The sequence below is a fragment of the Phoxinus phoxinus genome, assembly GCF_949152265.1.
Source record: "Phoxinus phoxinus genome assembly, chromosome: 8".
Lineage (NCBI taxonomy): Eukaryota > Metazoa > Chordata > Actinopteri > Cypriniformes > Leuciscidae > Phoxinus > Phoxinus phoxinus.
In genome coordinates this window covers 4,013,490-4,036,689 of record NC_136883.1, presented here as the reverse complement: position 1 = coordinate 4,036,689, position 23,200 = coordinate 4,013,490, and the positions used below count along the sequence as shown (strand labels likewise).

Below are 23,200 nucleotides of genomic sequence, written 5' to 3'. Positions count from 1 at the left end.
GCCGAAACGCCCCCGCGAGCGCAAGTTCATTCCCTAATTTACCGGCGTGCGTCTGTGGAGGGAAAAGTCCGCTTGTGCGGGTGCAAAATAGTAATGATACATGCGTCGGTGTACAAAGTCAATTGCGCTGGGTGCAAGATAGGGCCCTGTATGTCAATGCAAGTTTCTTTCAGTTAAAACAAGCATATATTTTAATCTGGGACTCTCTTAAAGGTGCAGTGTGTGATTTTAGTGGTGAGGTTGCGAATTGCAACCAACAGAAGTTACGGTGGCCGACAGGAAAATAAGTCATCGTCTGAGACAGCAGAGAGTAGCCAGTTAAGCAATTTCTTTACAAAGATAAATTAAGAAATTATGTTTAATTTATTATTCAGTAAAATTATATGTTACTGCGAATTTTATTGTAACTTGTTCATCATTGTGCCAGTGTTTTATTCGCTGACTTTAGCTAGCTTCTTTTCCCGAAGAACAACATACATGTAGTGACGAAACGCGCTCTGTAGCAGTTTGTCCGTTTAGGGCCACTGTAGAAACATGGTGGCGCAAAATGGCTATTTCAATGTAAGGGGACCCGCGGTGTACAGTATGTAGATAGAAAGGGCTCATTCTAAGGTAATAAAAACAAAATGGTTTATTATGTAAGGTTTTAATACACCACTGAAAACATAGTTATGCATATTATATTGCATTTCTGTCTACAAATCCAATATTATATTCCAATATTATACCAAATAAATATTACACAATTTACCATTGTATGTGAAATCATGGGTAAATGTGCTAAACTTGCTAAACTGGGATACTACTCCAAAACTGAGCGTAGCGAGAGATCATGACAGTGAATGTGCACAAGAACAGTCCCCATGTAGAGCTTATGCTTGTTTGTGTGTGCATAATTCAGAGATACAGCCATGGTTTGTGGATGCATTATTCACGTGAGCAGGAAGAGTAAAGTTCTGTCACTATTGCCTAAATACAGTAACAGCTGTCTGATGTATTATAAAGATAGACCTGAAGACAATATGAAGTGTATGTTCCATCCTAACCATACTCAATTAGGTAATGTTAAGAGTGAAAGTGGAACTACAAAAACACAGTCAGTACGGAGATCTCACCTGATCTCATTAGGTGTCTCCTCCTCCTCATATTTCTTCTTCTCCTTCTTGCGGAAGACCAGCCAGATGATGAGAATGAGGAGCAGAACGCCGAATGAGACGCCAACCACAGCGCCAGCCACCACACCAATGCCTCGCACATCTAAACACACAGAAGGACATTTTTGTTATATGTCACACGTCATTACATCATATCACATATGCATCATTCATATGATGACAAGAATTCAAAAAATATTTAGAGTAGAGTGCAAAAGCCAGAGGACACCAGTGAAAATGTTTTCTATTTCAAATATGTTACATTTACATAATTTTACCCTGGTAAATGGGTGTTTATAGGCATGATGCAAAGCAGAGAATCATTCGACTTCTAAACTGTGGTGAAATGACTGGCACATGGATATAAATTTTTTGTACACCTACTTGGCTTTCAAAATCTGTATATGAAAGTAAGGAACAAATAATATCTGTTTGACATGCAATGCTGTACTAACAAATATTGCAATTAACCAAGAAAATTACATAAGTTATTAGCACTTAAAGGTGCATAGAGTCATTTTCCCCTCATTAAAACCCACATTCATATTAATACTCTAATAACAACATTAGTCCCTAGTGGTTTTTTTTTGGCTGTATTTACAGCCCTCAGTTTGTGTTTCCAGAAGTCTGTTATCTACATTTGTTGGCTGTTCCGCTCCTGCTTTTTGGTATCTGACATCTATGGGAATCCTGAGTTTTTGTGTTATTTTTTAATTTTGGATTAATAAAAGACTGCTGCACATAGATCCTGCTCCAACAACCGCTGTGACATTGACTCGCCAAATATTAGTACCTTCATCTCAGCAGCCCTCCTATAGTTGGTTATTTTGCTCAGTTAATAAATGAATCATGTCTGACTACTAATAGCACATTTCTACAAAGCCAATGGTACCTGAAAACTTTCTCTTTTGCATGATTCTACATTCATGCCACTGGGTGTCAGTATTTCAGTGTAAGGTTCAGCTCAATATAAATAAATACTAAGTGCACCACACATTTTTGTTTGACAAAGAGCTTTTGATTTGTTAATTGTTTAGACATTATATTAGCAGGGGAGCCCATATGGTATAGTTACACTTTATTAGTGTTCTCATGAGATATCTATCTCGCGAGTAAAACTGAATAAGTCAGACCTAAATTAAACTTTGCCAGCCACAAATGTAAAACCACTCTTTCGCATTTTATTTCCTGTGTTGTGAAAGACTTGCACAAGGCCTAAGTGCAGGACAGTTGTCAAGAGTTTATATAAGTCTCTCCATCTTCTCCTCTGGTGAACATTAAATTCTTCTGCTTCTTCCAAAACCATTACACACAAACACTGAAGGATGGCTATTTGAGCAAGACCAATGACAAATGGCCACACTCTGGCTTGCTGTAGTTCCCAGTGCTCGGTAAAAGAGGGAGAGAGAAAGAGAGCACAGGTTTGGCTATACTTGTGAGGGCCAAATGCCCTTACTTATATAGTGAAATATTATGACAACCGACTAGTGAGGACTCTTCACTGATCCCCATTAATAAAAGAGGCTTATAAATTGGCCAAAACATGTCTTTTTTAATTAAAATCTAGTGTTTTGCACATTTTTTTGATATGGGTAGGTTTAGGGGTAGGGGATGGGTTATGTGATAGAAAACATAGTTAATCTGATAAAATCAATGGAATGGTGTGTGTGTGTGTGTGTGTGTGTGTGTGTGTGCTTTTGTTTATATTACATTGTGGGAACCAAATGTCCCCACAAGGATAGTAAAACCTGAAATCACCTCCATTGTGGGGACCAGCCAGCGGTCCCCATGAGGGGAATGGGTTAATAAACATACTAAATTATATTTTTTCGAAAATGTAAAAATGCAGAATGTCTCCTGTGATGGGTAGGTTTAGGGATAGGGGCAGTGTAAGGGGATAGAATATACAGTTTGTACAGTATAAAAACCATTACGCCTATGGAATGTCCTCACAAGGATAGCAAAACACCCTTGTGTGTGTGTGTGTGTGTGTGTGTGTGTGTGTGTGTGTGTGTGTGTGTGTGTGTGTGTGTGTGTGTGTGTGTGTGTGTGTGTGTGTGTGTGTGTGTGTGTGTGTGTGTGTGTGCGTGCGCGCATGTGCGTGTGTGCAAAGACAATATGGGAAAAGTTTTTTTCCCCAAGACAACAAAGCAGGAAAATATTGTATTTTTAAGACTAACTAGCTAACTAACTAACTAACTAACTAACTAACTAACTAACTAACTAACTAACTAACTAACTAACTAACTAACTAACTAACTAACTACCTAACTGACTAACTAAATAAATAAATAAATAAATAAATAAAACTACCCAATATTTAATCTGTCAAAACAATGGTGACAATGGTGTCATAGCAATGATAATAGTATTTTATTTGGCAATATATTATTAGAAAAATATTATATTATAAATAGTAAAGTGTTCATGACATGAGAAATCAACTTTGCCTTATTCTTTTGATATATCTTTATTTTTACCATGGTCTTTGTACCATTAAAACATCCAGCATGTTTTATAGAATAAAATGTCCTCATAATAAACAAAACATTTATTGAAAAAAAGCTTGCTTTGATAATGGGTGACATGTGACATCACACATTTACATAAGCCTGCCTCCAGAGCAAGACGTCGACGAATAGTTACTCATCATCGCATCATAGGCCCCGCCCACTGGCAGTCGCTGTCTCACTGGATGTGTGTTGCGTTAAAGGTAATGTAACATATTATAATCACTGACTCTGTCTGCACTGGATACAGTATACAGATGCACGTTCAGTTTCTGACATATCCACACACTTGAGTCTGTCAACAACAGGACAACTGGAAGAGTGAGAGAACCTTTGCTTTGACACTTTTAGTTTAAACAGCTTGTTTGTGTCTTTGTACAGACTTCAGAAGGATCCCAGCATCAGAAACAAGTTTGTGGCTTATTTTTAAGCTTAATTAAGCTTTCCCATTAAAAGTGAGTACTACTTTTAATATAGCCTAATTTCTAGAGATTTAAATGCCATTTGAAGCAATGCATGTTTGTGAAATAGGCCTACTTATCAAAATTGTGCCGTGCACTAGTTTGTCGTGCAAAGTTTAAGTAAGCAGAACTTTTATTTTGTACTTGTACATTTTAATTGTTCTTAACTTGAAATGTTTAAGTACACTAATTCATACAATTAACTTACAACTTTCATGTAATATCAATGTGAACACTTTTATTAATATAAACTTACTTAGCTTTAACAAGCTAATCTGATAACATACTAATTTGTTAACATATTAGCAATAGCAAGTTATACAGAAGCACTTGCTGTATGAGTTCAGTTTACTTAAAATATACCAGTTCTGTGAACTTGAAAGAAAAAGAAAGTGCTAAATACTCATAAAAGTTAATTTGACTGAACTAATTAGTTTAATTTAAGTTTGCCCTACTCAAACCAATTAATTATTTTGAGCGTTAGGGTTCGCTCGGTTTTTTGGCAAAAAAAAGAGGTTGGGAAACACTGATTTAAACTGCATGAATTGAATAACCATGATGCCCATAATAAACAAATACAAGCTCTCTGCAGTGTGGAAACAGCCTCCATCCATCACACTGAGGCTAAGAGCACCACCACCGACTGATCCGAGATCAGAGTATCATGACATACACACTAGTTACACCCAGGGCACAGGCTGACCTCAGAGCAGAACTCACATTGCATTGTGACCTCGATGATACAGTTCTCCTCTCCTACATCGTTGCTGGCGGTGCACTTGTAGACCCCGGAGCTGTCCTGCGTCAAGTTCCTCAAGGTCACGATCTCTGGGTTCTTCAGATCTGAAAACAGGAAAACATACTTATATACATGTGCATATATAAGCTGAGGTACAACTACAGTCTATCAGATAATTAGGTAGATGTACATTGTACATTGTAAATTTCTTCAGTTACACAGCCAGAGTTATGACAATTATTCAGTACATGAACAGCAAATAATGTTTGGAAAAAAGAATGTGAACATTTTGAATATAATATAATATAATATAATATAATATAATATAATATAATATAATATAATATAATATAATATAATATAATATAATATAACCCAATGTTAAAAATGTCTATTTAGACACTATTTCGTATTTTATCTTTAACACAAGTAACAAATAAAAAAATTATTTAACTTTATTACTTGATTTTACTTTACATAATTCTAATTCTAATATTGTACACTATGTCCACTAAGACAAAAACGGACAATTGTAACAGACTTCTTGTATTAAATTCGGTATAATGATTTTTTTTATAAAAGTCTATTAATTGTAACATTATTTTTGCCACATACAGTATAACAGATACATCAAAAGATTAGATCAATAAAAGAACATTTGATAAAATCCCTGCATGTTTGATTTTTTTTTTTTTTGACCTTGTAATTTTTAATCAAAATCTTCGAGTGAAAAATTCTTATGCTGGACTTCTCCAATAATTTTTAGATCACTACAACTGACCGCACATTCAGATCTGCCTCCATCCAATCTACAACTGATGCTCAAGTCCACACCCTACATTATTTTCTTTTTAAATCCATTTCATTCAGATGAACGTCACTAAAAGAAACAATCTGTCACTACTTCTGTTACATCGTGACTTTAAAGGGTTAAAATTGCCACCAGTCTCCTCAACTTCCCAGTAGAATAAGATTTTGGTGTTTTTGTCATATTTTGCAAGTTTTCTTGTGTATAGTGTTATGTGCATTGCTCAAGGACACAATGCTGATGAAGCAGGATTATGGTATGAGCAACTCTCCAGTTCCAGACTCATCCTGAACCTACAAAACAGTGCTAGCAGTGTTACCGTCTTTTACGACTTCCTTTACTACACTACTTTACAGGTTTCAATCAAACAGAGTGTTTTAATCAGAGAAGGAATTGAGAGCAAACCCAGTAAAGTGTGTGCGTTTATGTGAATGAATTAGTGTTTGTGTGTGTCAGGGTGATTCATGGTTCTGCTGCAACTCCAGATGAACAGTAAATGTTTCCCTGTAGCCTGTGAGGAAGCGCTCGTGTCTTGAGACCCGAGAACCGCGTTTAGATCTTCAACCGAGGAGCGTTTGTCAGCCAGAGTGATTTGAGTCGCCTGGATCATTTACACTTCCGGGATGCAATGCCTCCTCTTTCATCCCCCCATTCCTGTCCCATCATCCCTCTTCTGGTCCACTATCTGCAGTGAATTCAGGGGTGGTGGAATGTGTATCGGCCAAGGAAAGCTTATTAGAGTGAGCAGGTGGTCATTGATGAGGGTGGTTAATTGTTGAGCTCAGGCGACGGCACGGTTCATCTCTCCTGCAGCACTGACTGCATACGGCTAAATAGATTGTAAAACAATATGGGGCTCTGATGATCTGGTGTCAGCAGGAGAAACTGATCTGAAAAAGTGCATTATTCTGTCCCATCTGCAAAGCCGTATTACACTCGAATTTGTGTAGTTCTTGCACTTTCGCTAAGTTGTTTTGTTTTCCCAAGCAGAACCCAATGAGATCGAATTCTAACAACAGCCAAAGGCTGACAAACATCGTTTGCTGTATTTTGTAATGTAGTCTGACTAGGCACTCTAAAAAATGCTGGGTTGTTTGAACCCAAATTTGGGTCAACTATGGACAAACCCAGTTTAATGAGTAAATTAATTTTTTAACCACATGTTTGGGTTTGTCCATATATTACCCAAAATTGGGTCACTTCAAACAACCCAGCATTTTTTAGAGTGTGTTTATCATCAGAGACTTCTTTCAAAAAACATAGCAATAAGTTAAAAAAAAATGGTACCTTTGACCACAAGTAAATCTATTTTGAAGGAATGTGTGACTGCAAATCAGTTGAATTCAGCAATTTTGCAGTGTAGTAGGCTAAAAATGCTGGGTTGTTTCAACCCAATTTTGGGTCAAATATGGGCAAACCCAAACGTTGGTTTAAAAATTTAATTAAAAAATGTAACCCAACGGCTGGGTTTGGTCCATATTTGACCCAAAATTGGGTTGAAACAACCCAGCATTTTTTAGAGTGTATGCTATAGCTATATCTCTACCGTTTGACACATTTCACATTGTATATCATCAACCCTATAATGCATATTGTGGGCTAATATCACTAGAGCTGTTGAAATCTGTTCTAATGTCATTGGCTGTTCCACGCAGCATCTGGGAGTCAACATTCACAGGTTTAATCTGCTACAATCAGCACTTCTGTGGAAGAACTAGGCCATGCATTTGTCAAAGGTTCATGGCATCAGATCTTTGAAAGACATTCAAGACTATTATTTGAGAAAGTTAGCAGCAAGGAACTGTACAGACCCCTTTCTGTCCAGAGTAAGGTATGCTGGTTTGCGAGATGTTCGGGTGTTTGACTCACCGATGAGGGCGAGAGGAGGCAGCTTTCCCACACTCTTGCCTTTATCCAGCACTCTCTCCCATTTGTACTGAATGGGGTCCGATCCGTCTGAAGACTTACAGCTCAGTTTCACATCGCTGCCCTCCAGAACCCGGTCATCCATCCAGCAGCGGGGTTTAGAGGGCTTCACTGTAAACGAGGAAACACAAATGTGTGTTAATGTTATTAATGTTAATTGTTATCCAACGCATCTTACTATAGAAACAAGGCCCAGATTCACGTATCAACCTTTGTGGGGTTTGAACCAACTACCTTTCTGTTACCAGCCCAGATTTTTGGTGACTGGGTCACACCACCTCTTGGTTGAATGACAAGCATCCAGAAAAATGGTTGTGCTTTTATATCAGGGATGGTGAATTTTTAGCAGAAAACATGAAACAAAGATTTTTCTTGTAACAAGTGATCTGTCTGTCTGTCTGTATATATATAAATCTGTATAGATGTGCTCAGTGTTGGGCAAGCTACTTGGAAAATGTAGTGAGCTAAGCTAGCAGTTACTCTACATTAAATTCAGCTTCACTACACTGAAGCTACCTCCCTGGGAAATGTAGCAAGCTAAGCTACAGCAATATGGCAAAAGAAGCTTACTACATCTAAGCTATTTTTTTTTTTTTTTGTCAGTCAAACAGATAGGCATCATTTATCAGTACAATTGTTTATTCACAAACTGTTCCAAACCAATTTGAAAACAAAAACAAAACAAAAAACATAACTATATAAAACGATTAATTTTTTTTTTAATTGAAACCATGAAACTTATACAATTTAACAATCATCTATTAAAATATTAAAATTAATCAAATTTAGGGCACTATGATTTTTTTTTAAAGAATTTACCAAATTTTGTTTTCTTTTTGTTTTCTTGATTCCATTTTAATGGTTTAATTTCATTATAATAACCAATGATTTAAAATGTAATGATTTAAGCACAACTTTCTTCAAAGGTTAAACCAACCTTTTATTTTGACGGGTTGCCGTGTAGACCTTTGAGTCTCTGTGTGTTTTTATGATTTGACGATAGTTTTTCTCAAATCAAGCTAAAATGCTGCTGAAGTGACTCTCAGAGCGGCTGTGTGGATAAAGCTCATGCACGAATGTGTGTGGTAAATGAAACCGCGCGTTCATTCTGGATTCTGCGATTCTGTCCGTGTTTTCCGCATCGTGGGAATGAAATATGATCCTATGGTTGCCAACCGCCGTAAAAAAAACATGAAGAAGTCATCGTCACTTACTGATTCAGCATCAGTGATACTTAGCAGTTTTATTTCCGATTTGAGCTTGAACTTTAGAAATGCTTGGGAAAATGTAGCTTGTGTGTAGTGTGTGGACGCTACCGCACTACTTGATAAAAAAAAGAGCTTCGCTACTGAAAAGCTATTTGATTCAGAAAACAGCGACGCTACCACCACGCTAGTGAGAAATGTAGTTAAACTAGTAGTGTCACTACTTGTAGCGACGCTACTGCCCAACACTGGATGTGCTCTAACTATCTATATCGATATTGTTTGACACTTTGAAGCAGTATTTTGAATTTACTGTACTATGATACTAAAACTTGCAAACTCAGCACACTGCCTTTTTTTTTTTTTTGCAGGAAAATCAATATCAAAGAGGCAATCCATCTCAACTGTGACATTTGGGGAGGCAAGGGTCAGGATTTGGGCAAAGGTCAGGATTTGTTGTCCTGTGCACTGACTGGTTTGATAACTCCCCTATGACCTAACGCAGCAGATCTGAGTGGACACTGAAGCCAAATCAAACACCACACTGCCTCACAACAGTTACCAAGTGACCTCAGACCAGTCCCACTGGCATCCTGCTTACCGCAGCACTGCTCTAAACTGTTCTGGGGTCAGTTAGATGAGCCGGTCCAGAGGGATCTGTCTGGAGGCTGAATGACTGTTAGGAGACAGCCTGTAGACCTCTGTGGCCCTTTCTGGCCCTATACTGACCCAGTCTATAAACACACAAACACATCAGAAGCCATCCAGCTATCAAACTCTCTATATTTTTGTGCAGAGTTAGAGCCATTTTCTACAATGGCATTCTTTAAAAAATGTAAACATTATCTATTTTAGATATATAAAAAAAAAAACTTAGAGAAAAACAGAAAAAAAATTTAACAAAGAAAAGTTATGACAAAAACAACAAATAAATAATATATGAAATTCACGTTCATTCGTAACTCAAGTAGTTATGCTGATAATATATTTTGTCATTAATGACTTTGTATTAAATAAAAAAAAATGCAAAAATGTTTTGTGTCTTACTGTATATGTATAATATTTTTACAGAATCAGGATTATTATAGTTTACAACCATAACCCAAACTATTTTGTTATTGGAAATAAAATAAAACTTAACTGAAATAAAAGAAAACAAAAAATAAAGTTATATAAAATTCAGCTAGTTGCCAATGCAGTACTTCTATATTTATGTAGAACTATATATAGATGTACTTAAAAAAAAAAAATACAAAAAAAATGACAAAAACAACTAAATTGCTAAACCTTGAACTAAAATTAAAATTAAAGCAGAAAATAGAAAAATATAAACTAATTACATGTATATATATAGTCTATCTAGTTCTGTTGAGATCACAAGTTCACAAGAAGACAAAACAGTAACATAAAATTAAATGGATTGTGTGGACTGTATGATTGGAAACAATATGGTTATTATTTTTATAATTCCAATTGGTGCTTGGAATAACTGTGCTGTTCCAGGATGCGGTCCTCGTCTCATAAAATAATCAGCGGACATGATTTTTCACAGCTTATGCTCCATACTGAAAATCAATGAACATGCGGATGGACTCCAATTGAAACAATGGCCATTAGTTTAGCTCTGATTGAAGAAATCTCAGGAAACGAGCAGAGCTTAGCGGGACCATCATTCACAGAAGCTGCAAGCAATTAATAAAAATTATGATTAATGCGTGTGCGTCATTTCCTGTCCACTCTCAACTGCAAATTGCGATAAAGGCAAAATAAAGGCTGAAAATAACATCCTCATGTGAACACTAACTCGCTGTAATGTGTTTATAGAGTGACGGAGAGGAAAGAAAAAAGAAGAGTAGCGAGAGAAACAGGGGGTGGAGAATGAGGATTATGGGAAGGCAGAATTGAGCTAATCTTCTGTGATATGCTAATACATGAGAGAAACTCTAGGGTGGAGGCCGGATTTACATCAATTCATCCTCTCATTTATCTCTCTTTTTCTCTTTCTTTCAACTTTACACCAATATCCTGTCCCTCTGTGGCTAGCGTACTAATCTGGTAATAAAATGATTTAGGAAATAAAATTAGGACGTGATATACAACTTCAAACTGCTCGGCATAAGCTGCGAGTCCTTGAAAATAGGAACCACGCAACAAAAGCATATGATAGAGATGAGTCTAAATAAAAAGAAACGTCTTTCTTTCCAGTTCTTCTCTTGGCTGAGCGCTGCGGTGTCAGAGATACTGCGTTTGAATGACGGCTTGGAAACCCTCCGGTCTAATAATGGAAACCAGACATAGCAAAATATCAAATCATGAGAAGCTCATCTGAACCTCATTTGGGATGACAGTAAACTGTTTTGCTAGAAGAAGAGAAATCACATAAGCTCCTAATTCTGCCTCTTCTGTTTTTAAGAGATAGAGCTCAATCAATGTTCTCTCATCCCACCATTTCAAATTAACATCCTCTCGATTTAACATCCGAAGTGAAGCAAACATAACCAGCCACCAGAGTTGAGAGTGACTGGCCAGCAAACGCAACCAATCATATTTCTAGAGTACGTCAATGATGGCCAAATTTTGTAATCTGAACGATGATCAAATTGAATCAGCGTGAGGCTGGCTGATGGAGGAAATGGTTGGGAGCTGATTCCAGGAAGACGAGCCTTACCCAGCACAATGAGGTTGACTTGGCTCCAGTGGTATTTGCCGCCAGTCTTGACCTTACAGTGGTATTCTCCAGAGTCCGTCAGCTGCAGATCACTAATGAGGAGAGAGGCGTCTCCGTTCAGGTAGTCGCCCGCGAAGGACAGACGACTGGCATGGTTGTCGTTGGTGTAGACCTCATTGTTGAAGAATGTGATGATCTGAAATGTAACAGCGAGAGAGACAGAAAGAGCTTTCATATAAATGAAAGAAATCAGTGGAATCAGACATCTATTTTAGTTGAAGACAAAGGGATGAAACAGGCTAAAAAAAATCTAGAAACTTTTTGAGTTGAGCTCTTTTGATTCGGTCCATAAGCAACCACCTAGAAACCACCCCGATACATTGGCAGCCACTGAAATCAACCTAGCTATGAGAGCAAATCTAGTAGCTACACGCTAAAAGCAAACAGAAATGCCCTCGCAACTAACAAAAACAAGCAAATGCATCAAGCAACCATCCAGAATACACTAAAAGCCACATATAGCAAAGCATTAAAAACCTTCAGAACACCTCAGAAACGCATTGCAATGCCTTGGCAGCCACCTAAAACAATACATGCATGCGTAGATGCCATATTCGACCGCTTAAAACATGCCGACGAGCCCGCCATCTTGGAACAGGCAGCGTGTTTTTACTCACAGTAAGAACCAATGATGCCACAACATTGCACATCTTCTGGTTGTGAAACCACAGAGATTTAAATTCCAGAAGAAATGGGATAACCTTTCACAGGTGAGAATGTGTTGGTTTGTATTTTTACTGTATATGTATAAGTCAATATACTATATATTATATCAGTCAATATTACATGTTTTTACTTTAACTATGGTAACTTTTTAATGTTGTATTAGCTGACACCTTTGTCTTGTTGTATTGTGCTAGTTTACCAAAACCGTCTGCTGAAGTCTATTTCAAATATTTAGATATACATGTATAGTTTCAGACAATAAGTCAACTTGCTCTCGAATGTTAACGGACCGGCTTTGACCGTTCCAATATGGTGGATGGCTTACGTATAGCAGCCCATTGAAGCGGTCGCTAATGAGGCGTCTGTGTACATATATATCTATGGTCTTAGCAACCACTGTGGGCAACCCTGTAATCACATAGTAAAATGCTAAAAACACTCAGAAATAGATAAAAATTCCAACTAGCAGTGCCCTTACAACTCTAGTAAACACGTAGCAACCAGCCCGGTCTCACCCCAAAACGTCATATACTGACGGGTCTTGATCATACGTCAACATACGACGAAAAGGGTACCCCTATAACGTCAATATGAGACGCAGACATAAGCGCACCTGCAGCGCCTCCTAGCGGTACCCTAACGCATACCTAAACCCAACCATACCCGAATCGTCACACATGGACGTTAAAGGGTACCCTTTTCGTCGTATGTTGCCGTATGGTCAAGACCCGTCAGTATGTGACGTTTTGGGGTGAGACTGTGTTATAGCAACATGCTAAAACACCTCTGAAAAACACATTAATGCTAGCACCCAAAACAACCAAACCACCCAGAATACATTAATAGTAAAAGAGTGAAATGCTGAAAACACTCAAGACTCATCAGAAACTGATGGCAACATCCTGACAACTCCCTGCAACACTCTAGCATTGTAGCGGGAACCTTGCATTAGAAAACACTTTCATTTTCTTCAGAAAAGGTATAAATCTGGTTGTTTTCTTCGTTGTTCTTCTTTTTTCTTCTTCTGATGGTTACTTGGCGACAACTGCACTACTCTGTGCAAAAGACAAAAGGTTTTTTCTGATTTATAGAACCTCTACCTGTGCTGACTACTCTTTGAAAAGATGCTAAATGGCTGTCACACACAAACACAGCTGCCAACACACACATTCACACACAGTCTGACTGTGACAGCCTCCTGAATGCCTGGGGTTAAGAACTAAACGCTGATGCCACGACACATCAGCAGACCTGCAGTTGGGTTCACCTGCCAGAGCTGTCTGCGATGACTGCTCGTTTCACACACGCACACACGCACACACACACACACACACACACACACACACACACACACACACACACACACACACACACACACACACACACACACACACACACACACACACACACACACACACGCACACGCACACGCACACGCACACACGCACACGCACACACACACACTGCAAAACTCATTTGCATTTCTGGCCAAAACATCTGTGATTCTTATTGTGTGCATCCAGTATCACTGACAGTCATGACATGATACTCTTTGTCATATTTATTTATTCAGATTACAATTGACGCCAGAATAATCTTCTCTAACAAAAGTTTGAGTCACAGGTTATGGCTTCACTTCAAAGAAAGAGGTTGTTTGCATTATCCAAGTATCGGTGTAATATAGCTGAGCTCTGTTAGTATTTCTGTTCATCTCAGTAACAGCTGCACGGATGTTGTATGGATGTACATGCGACGTGCTACACACGAACATGAAAAGTCAAAGGCAAGTATACATTGCAGGTTTGCTGGTCAAAACGTTCACTCTGTCTGGTCTGTTAGCAGGTTTTACAGTTTTTTTCGATTGCTAAACGACAGTGAGCACAACTGGAGCTACATGTGCAAAACTCTAACTACAGTCTGCACTACCAACAGTCACCTGAGCTAAACAGTTCACATCACCTGCAAAACTCACTCCAAGCAACACAACTCTTAACACATGGCTCAAAACAGGCTCAGTGCAGCCAAACACTGTGCACAACCCTCACTGAGATAACACACACTGTCACTCAGAACACACTGAGAGTAAAAACACTAGCATCAAACACCAATACAGAAAATACAAACTTTTCATCTTTACAGTTTGAACAATTTCAGTGACTTCATACAAAGTAATATTTTCTTCAAAGAAAAGAGTTACATTCTTTCACATGATTTGTTTACAGTACATTTTTAGAACATAACAATTCTTTAAGGTAAATGCAAATTAGCAGTTTGCTTCACAATAGTCTGTAGTAATTTACAGAATTACAGTAATGAGGAAAAAAAGGTAGAAACTAAAAGTACATACTGTAATTCGAACAAATAATTGAGGGGCTAATCCTGCTAATCTCTAGCATCAGGCCACAGGTTTTCATCAACATCACATCAAATGTTCTCTCTTGCCATGCACCTGGGGAAGAACCTTCTGGAGTGCCTTATCCATCCCTGGTAGTCCTCTGGACTCGTGTCCTCACATCCGGCACGCATGGCTTCCAAAAGAGACATTTGGTCATGTGGGTGGTGGTGACCAAACACTTTACACCTCCAGGCAGAAAAAAACTCCTCTATTGGGTTGAGGAAGGGTGAATATGCAGGCAGGTACAAAACCATAAATCTGCGACAATAGCATTTTCCTGCGCATCTGAAAATATTTTTCCTCTTCCTGCTGTTGGGGCCAGCCTTTGGGTTATGTTGTATATTACAGTATATACAGTAATACAGTAAAAATATATTTTACAGTCAAACTTACTGTAATATATATCTGTGTAAATATTCTATAATTGCAAAACAAAATAAATTCCTGTAATGTTCTCATTTACTGTAAGGATGTAAATCTCACCTGTTTCAGCTGAAGTTGCCATCAGCAGTGTTTGAAAGGCACAAGGCTGAAATCTATTCTGTTTTGAATGTGTGGTTCACAGTTTTGACACCAGTGTGTTAGCATTTGAACAAAGTGCTGTAAATCCACAGTGTTGTGCAGGTTGTAGTTAAAGTCATGGGATAAGTGTGTAGAGTTTTGAAAACTGTGTTCAAGCAATGAAAAACGAACTAGAGTTTGGTCCACATGAACTGCTGCTGTGCAGACTGTAGTTAGAGTTTTGCACATGTAGCTCCAGTTGTGCTCACTGTCGTTTAGCAATCGAAAAAAACTGTAAAGGGGTTTTGCGTACTTTTCAGCTGGTCAAGCTGGGAGACCAGATTAAACCACCTAAGACTCCGTCACGATCGGATATCTATCCCATCACAGAAAACGCATGAAGTGGCTCTGTGACAACGGTAGTCCCGAATCATATTAAAGATTCGTCCAAAAGGAACGAATCGTTCATGACCCGACACATCACTGGTATTTACCAGCAGGAGCAAACTGGGCGATGCTAAACATGCAAAACCACTGGCATTATCAGTAGCATTAGCATGCTTGTGTGTGAACACATCTCCTTAGAGTCTACAACACACTGCTAAACAAGCTGTGGCTAAATGTTGACAAGCTGAACGCTTCTAGTAACACAAGCCTTCCAGCGAAACAAAAGAATGACTTATTTATTATGCCAGAGGCTCAGTTTTATTCCTAATCACACTTTCAGACATTTGATTTTAATTAATGACGTCTCAACTGTTATCTTTCCATTAAATATTACATGCAATGAGCCAGCCGTCCCAGAGGTTTCCAAGACTGTGATGCGAATTTCTTTATAAGCCTTTCTTTCTTTCTTTCTCTTTCTTTCTTTCTTTCTTTCTTTCTTTCTTTCTTTCTTTCTTTCTTTCTTTCTTTCTTTCTTTCTTTCTTTCTTTCTTTCTTTCTTTCTTTCTTTCTTTCTTTCTTTCTTTCTTCAGAAATGAAATCTCAACTGATTATATGAACAGATCTGTGTTGACTTTCAAACAAAGGAAAGATCGCTGTCTGTCATGTGCATGGGGGAATAAAAAGCCTTATCACAATCAGATAATTCAATTCATCTGAAAGTATATCGCCTTTTGACTTCCCCCTGATGAATTATTGTGCGCTGCTACATGAAGGATATCTAAACTTGAAGCTGTGTTCAAACAATGTTAGCTTCACAGTGAAAGATTCTCACTTCGGGCAGATAAGACGAAGCTCTTATCTGAATGTGTTTATGCGAGAGCGAGGGAGAAAGAGAGACGGGTGAAGCGTCTGTTAGGTGTACTGATACGTACGTATACCAGACGGCTGTGCATTTCAAAGAGAGATGTGATTTAGACCTGTGACAGACCCAGACTCACTGAGAGAGCTGACAGTCAACACTAGCAGTTGCTTGGGTGATTTGTGTGGTTGCTATGGAGTTCTGAGAGATTGCTAGACGGTATAATTTACAAGGTTGAGATTATATGTCTGTCCCCTACTGACAGACACAAAATATGAAATTAAGAGGAGACTTTCACTTGTCCCAAAAGAGTTATAACATCATTATTATAAATCTCAACTTTTTTTATTATTATTTATGGTTTACTTTAAAAGGAGAACAAATATGATGGTTACCGAAATGACACAAATTATTAGCTATTATTAATAAAAACAATTATTATTCGGATTATATATACAAACACACACACAGTAGTCGCTAATATGTGACCCTGGACCACAAGACCAGTCACATGGGTCAATTTTTTTAAAATTGAGATTAATACATCATCTGAAAACTGAATAAATAAGCTTTCCATTGATGTGTTATAGGACAATTGTAGGATAGGACAATATTTGGACAAGATACAACTATTGAAAATCTGGAATATGAGGGTGCAAAAAAATCTAAACATTGAGAAAATCTCCTTTAAAGTTGTGCATTTATGTTCACGATTGTGCTGCATTCACTCACAAAAATAAATGTTTTTTTATATTTACAGTAGGAAATTTACTAAATATCTTCAGGGAACATGATCTTTACTTCAGAGAGAGAGAGAGAGAGAGAGACAAAGATCTCTTACCACACGCTGTTTGACGTTGGGTTTCTGCAGGAGCCACTCGATGTCCAGTGTTTGTCCATTCGACTGCCAGAACTGGTGATGGCAAGGCAATGTGGCGTTGTCCCCGACAACCCTCTTCATCTCGGTCTGAGCCCCAGTCGAGAGCAAACTCAACAGCACTGTAGAGAAAGACACAAACACAGCACGTCTGTGAAATCATGCAATGGACTGGTGGACAATTCCACATTTAGGACATTATTTACTTCCTTTAAAAAACTTCCAGGTTTTATTGCAACCCAGTCTCAATGAAAAACGTGCATGCAAAACAATATAATGTTCCTCTTGCATGTTTTGTGTGACACTTTTTGTTTTGTCCAGTGAGGCACTTAAAAGTCTGGTTCTATCCGAAACAGATGGATGTTAATCTGGCAACGGTTTATTGCATTGTTTGTTGTATCCCAGCAGTTCAGAAGTGAAATGTCTGGCGAGTTGTGTTAAAAGGTTAATGCTTTATCATGCTCAAAAATAATGTACCACCTACACTAAACATACCCTAATCCTAATTGATAGTGTTAAAAAGCCAATGTGAGATAAAAAAAAACACATGTGCTGAAGCAAACATACATTTTTAGTTTGTTTCTAGAAGTCTTTGAGCTCTTTTATTGTGACTTGTAAAATAAGTTGTACCAGGTGAACTACAGAGCAAGTTTACTACATTAGAAAAAGCCACACATATAGACCTGTGAGTGTGATGAAAATGTTCAAATGTATTAGTTTACAAATCATGAACCATGGTAAAAGTGTTTTGAGGTCATAGTATTGTGCCAGTAACCTCTAGAAAATAAGTCAAATTAAATTCTTCCCCTGTAATTAGTTTAAAAAGGAATAAAAATTGTTGGCGTTTTACTGCCACTAGTGGTTGTTTGGCAAGGCAATGTAAATGTGATGGATAAAATTCCACACTTTCACTATTTGTCACTATATGTTTCACTTAGATTACATTTCAGGAGCAACTTGTGAATGCCATTTCATGTTATTTTTTAAAAAAAGTACTAAAATGGTTTAACAAAATCAAGTTCCACTAAGACTGGCATGGGCTTCAGCATTTATCATGCAGTCTAACAAGACACACTGTAGCAACACAAAAAATACTTTAGTTTGGAAGGTTAGTAAGTCCCAAAACCCCAGATAGATGATTTTCACACTCTTCCGACTTATACATTTACAAATGCACCACAAAATGGCAAGTCCACATCAAGTATACTATTTCAGACTCTATGAACCTATAGCTCTTTCCGCCACAGGGATCCTGGCTAATTTACTTGAGGCTGTTGCACATTGCCGGAGGCTTGAGTAGCATTACAGACAGGCGTCGTGGGGATTTGCAGACTAGTTAGGTCCCATGAGGCAGGAATAGGACGAGATGCGCAATTCCTTCCACCTGGTGAGAGGAGCTTGCAATACAAACAATGCAGCATAACTCACAGCTTCACCGCTCTTATACCAACAGATATTTATGGAGTTCCGGCATTAGCATAACATTACACTTAATCTGCTGTCGAATATCACAAATAGCTGCAGACTCTTCACCTATGCAACAGTTGCTCAAATGATGCCAGCATACAGATTCATCCTGCTTCTGTAAATATTATGACATTTCCTCATTTTAGCTCTTCAACCCAAGGGAATAGGGAAGGGAATGAGTTGTATTGCTAAACACAGACTTGGGATTGATGGACGTGCGGTTTTAAGTGTGTTTTGTCTGGCTCTGCTCATTTGGCAATCACCACGTCATGGTAAGAATGCATGCGCCACGTGTCGCTAACAAAGCACTCGTGATCAGTTGACTGACATGCATGAGTGACTGTCTGCAACCCATGAGACACCACCTGTGCCAAAACACTGTTCCTACTGCGTCATAATACAGAATCAACGGGATCTAATGCATAATGCGATTTATGGTTTGATCTTCCTGGAGATCACCAGGGCATGCGGCCGGGCCAGGAGACCTCCACAACGTCATTACAATATGTTCATATAAAAATATTAAACAAAATATTAAACAAAACATGCAAGGCTGGCGATTGCTATAGGCGAACTAGGCGGTTGCCTAGGGTGACAAATGTGTTGGGGGCGCGGTAGAGATGCACGGTTGGCGGTTACAGCCGCGGATAAACCGCAGATCGGGCGGATGACGTGACGAAAAATTATATTTTATATCGGGCGGGCGGTTAAACCAATCAAATGAAAAATATATGTATACATTGTTAAATATTGTTAAAAAGTACATAATCAAAATGATATTAAAAAGTAAAGATTCTGAAAGCATTGAATGAGATCCCATAATAATTACATTTATATTTACATAAATCAAAATATATATATCATATTTTTAAATAATGGTTTCATTATAAATATGGTGATTATCTCTAAGGTGGACATCCATCTTAACATATGATGTTTACCATCTGAATCTAACCATGTCATGTCAACAAATGGAAAAGTTAGCCAGATATTGATTATCAAGTTAATTATTGTGCCTTTAACCCTGACAGCAGATGTGCCTTTTACCCCAAATGTCATACTTTAACATATTCTTCTGTTATTAAAAACTGTTGGTTTAATTAGCTTGAACAAAACTGAAATTCATTAACAAGACCTTTGTCTCAGAATATATTCAAGCATTTTAGCGATTCTCACTTGCTACTTAAATCTACAACATTTAAAAAACCCCACAAAAATATTATACCAAATTAGCTCAGAATCAACTTTTACCCTGTGGAGCCTTTAGCCCTGTTGTAGCCTACCCGCCATTGTTTACCAGACCTGTGGCCTAACGGTTAGAACATGAGATTCAATACATTGAGCTCTAATGCTAATGCTAATTAGCTACAGTAGACTCAGGGCTGGCGATTGCTATAGGCGAACTAGGCGGTTGCCTAGGGCGACAAATGTGTTGGGGGCGCGGTAGAGATGCACGGTTGGCGGTTACAGCCGCGGATAAACCGCAGATCGGGCGGATGACGTGACGAAAAATTATATTTTAATTAAATTCGGGCGGGTGGCGGGCGGTTGAACCAATCAAATGAAAAATATATGTATACATTGTTAAATATTGTTATCTGACTATACCTACATCCAAAAAAGAGATTTTAACTAATTCGCGGGCATCAGTGAGCCGCTATCAATATGCGGGAGACTTGGGATGTCTGCATTTCTATACTGAAATAATATTGGCATTATAATTATTGATTTTTCATTAGGCTATTTTTTTGGTGCTCCCTCAGCTCTTGGTTGCCCTACGCACAGCGCGTGATGCGCGTGGTGGGAGCGGCGGCGCTGTCCTATAGTCGTCACCCTGACATGACAGTGCGTAGAGTTTGCCTATAATGTAAATTATTTGTTATTTTATCCGAGCTTTCTATCTATTTGCTAAAAAATAAAGTGAAATAGGCATTTCTTTGCGGATGAAATAATAGCCCATCCGCGCATCTCTAGGGCGCGGGCTCCCTATAGGGTTACGGGGGCGCAAAACTCAATCTCGCCTAGGACAACCAAAGGGCTAGAGCCGGCCCTGTTTTTGAGTCTGACACTTTTGTCAGCATTTCATATTCAAACAAACACAATTTTATATTAATGTGTAAAGCCACATTAACACAAATTAACACTTTTTTTTCACAAAAGTATGTTGTTTGTTGGACCTGAGGCCTCATTGTTAACATGCATGCTTTGACATTTTTTAGCGTTGATGCTAACATGAGTTGCTTGAGTTTGAGTCAGGCAAATGATGTTTCCCCATCATCTCCTGTAGGCTACTCTCTCTTTCTCTTTTTCTATAAATAAAAGTGTATGGTTAATCTATTCTACAGCATATTTTACCTGCACATATTATTCTTCAAACAGAAATAACTGAATTAGTGGAAATGTTGACCTGCACTGAGTCAGCCATGGTGGAGAGGTTTAATGAGAAACCCCAGAAGAGATCCGCATGGGTCTCTTCAGGGTACATCCTCAAGTCATTCCCTTTAAAGCTGTGTTTCTGATTCAGCACTATGATCTCAATGGGCTGTAGGCAGTGAGAAGAATTAGAGAAATTACTGCTCTGCCATGGCTCTTTGTCTCTTCGTGTGAACTGCCAAACTAAAACAATGAGTCAGCAAAAAAGCAGCATGAAGCTCCCCTGCAGTCAGCCCTGCTCATGATTTTTTAATGCATTGCTTCCACACTCCATCATCTGGTGTGATCTCCACATTTAGGCGTGTGTGAGAAACACTGAAGTCAATTGATTTCGGTGGGGATAGTACGGCTCAAGATGGCAAAAGAGAAATGCAAGTGTTTGTGAAGGTAAGGTTGAAAAGTTAGGAAATTTTAAACGAACTATATATTTGCATTAATTTCTATCCATCAAACGCTCCATCAGAGCTTTCTTTAGGTGCTCAGTGGGACTTACAGAAACTTGAGACTTGTTGGTTGATATTTTTTCCTCAGCTGTGTGGCTGACTGTTCATAAATATTTAAAACGTATGTCTTTTTTAATAATATTTTAAATATTTTGATTTGAGATTATAGGCATCGGCCAATAATCGTGCCTGCTAGACTGGTTAACAAAAGATTCAAAATATAGTGACAGTCAACTCAATTGGTGATGCATTTTATATTTTCAAATATTGTTTGAGTGATTTTGAATACTTGTTCATTAGACTTCAACAATTTTGTGTACATGTATTTTGCTAACATAACACAATATAATTATTTCAGCCAGCATATTGGCATCAGTTTTTGACAAAAATATTTAATTGACCACTATTGATGAATTGTCTGTGCTGAGAAGAAGCAGACACAAGAGTGGTTCATTCTGTCGGGCCAGACTGGGTCTCCTGGGACGTTCTCACTGGTTTAGCTCTGTGCTGATAAATGCTAAATGCCCTTATTATCTCTCTCACACACACATCTGAACTCAGAAATATGTGATTAAACTATGCAATAACTATCTTTCCTGTCCTCTCCCCACATCCAGGCCCAGAGGTGAGAGGTGGATCTCTATGCTCAGACCTTTGACCGCATATTTCTTTAGGCACATTGGAGCTCAGCTTGCTGAGTCATTCCTCGCCTGTTACCTTTACGGATGGACATATTAATGTTTTGGAACAAGCTGGCAATATATCAAAGAACAGAATGAAAGCTGTTTTAATTTCATCCTCCTTCAAGGAAGGTAAAGCTCAGCAGCAAAAATATCCAGCATACTGCCAGCCAGGTGGTTTAATAGCACTGCCTCACATGTTGGTCTGCTTTATACCTCGATTCAGGCTGAAATGAAGAGCTGTGTGATGTTGAAATTGGAAACTTTATCCTTTCCATGACGCAACAAAGCAATCGAATGTCAAATGAGATATCTTTGAAATAGAAATAAACCAACGAACGGATCAACATCAAGAATGTACAACATTTTCAAAGGTTATAAGCGTTTCGTAAAAAAAACGCATTTCTTTGGAATGCTAGGTGGCGCTGTCTTCAAACTTTTCATGCACCTTCAGGACATGTTGATGATGATGTCTACCAAATCTTATGCCAATATGTCAAAGAGTAAAAAAAATACAGTTTATGACAAAATTCAAAATGGTGGAAAGGCGATTGGTCCGATTGTGCAAAATTGGTATTAAAGGATTCATCATCTAACACAGTCTCACCCCAAAACGTCACATACTGACGGGTCTTGACCATACGTCAACATACGACGAAAAGAGTACCCTATAACGTCCATGTGTGACGATTCGGGTATGGTTGGGTTTAGGTATGCGTTAGGATACCGCTAGGAGGCGCTGCTGGTGCGCTTATGTCTGCGTCTCATATTGACGTTATAGGGGTACCCTTTTCGTCGTATGTTGACGTATGGTCAAGACCCGTCAGTATATGACGTTTTGGGGTGAGACCGGGTTGCATCATCATGACCCAAGGAATCTGATTTTTAGGGTCAACATGAAATCAGAATGGACCCTTTGTGCTTTCTTAACACATGTTTCTCATCATATTTTGAACGATTT

General features: G+C 38.3%; 1 protein-coding gene across 2 annotated transcripts in view; it reads right to left on the bottom strand.

Annotated features, from left to right (window-relative positions):
• clmpb (CXADR like membrane protein b) overlaps positions 1–23,200 on the bottom strand; it is a 94,419-nt gene that overhangs the window by 7,591 nt on the left and 63,628 nt on the right. For both annotated transcript variants that reach the window (XM_079621143.1, XM_079621144.1), the window contains exons 2-6: positions 17,181–17,338; positions 11,472–11,667; positions 7,542–7,709; positions 4,846–4,968; positions 1,116–1,257 (exon numbers count right to left, since the gene is read on the bottom strand). In XM_079621143.1, the coding sequence (XP_079477269.1) occupies positions 1,116–1,257; positions 4,846–4,968; positions 7,542–7,709; positions 11,472–11,667; positions 17,181–17,338 (787 nt within the window). The remainder of the gene's footprint in view (positions 1–1,115; positions 1,258–4,845; positions 4,969–7,541; positions 7,710–11,471; positions 11,668–17,180; positions 17,339–23,200) is intronic.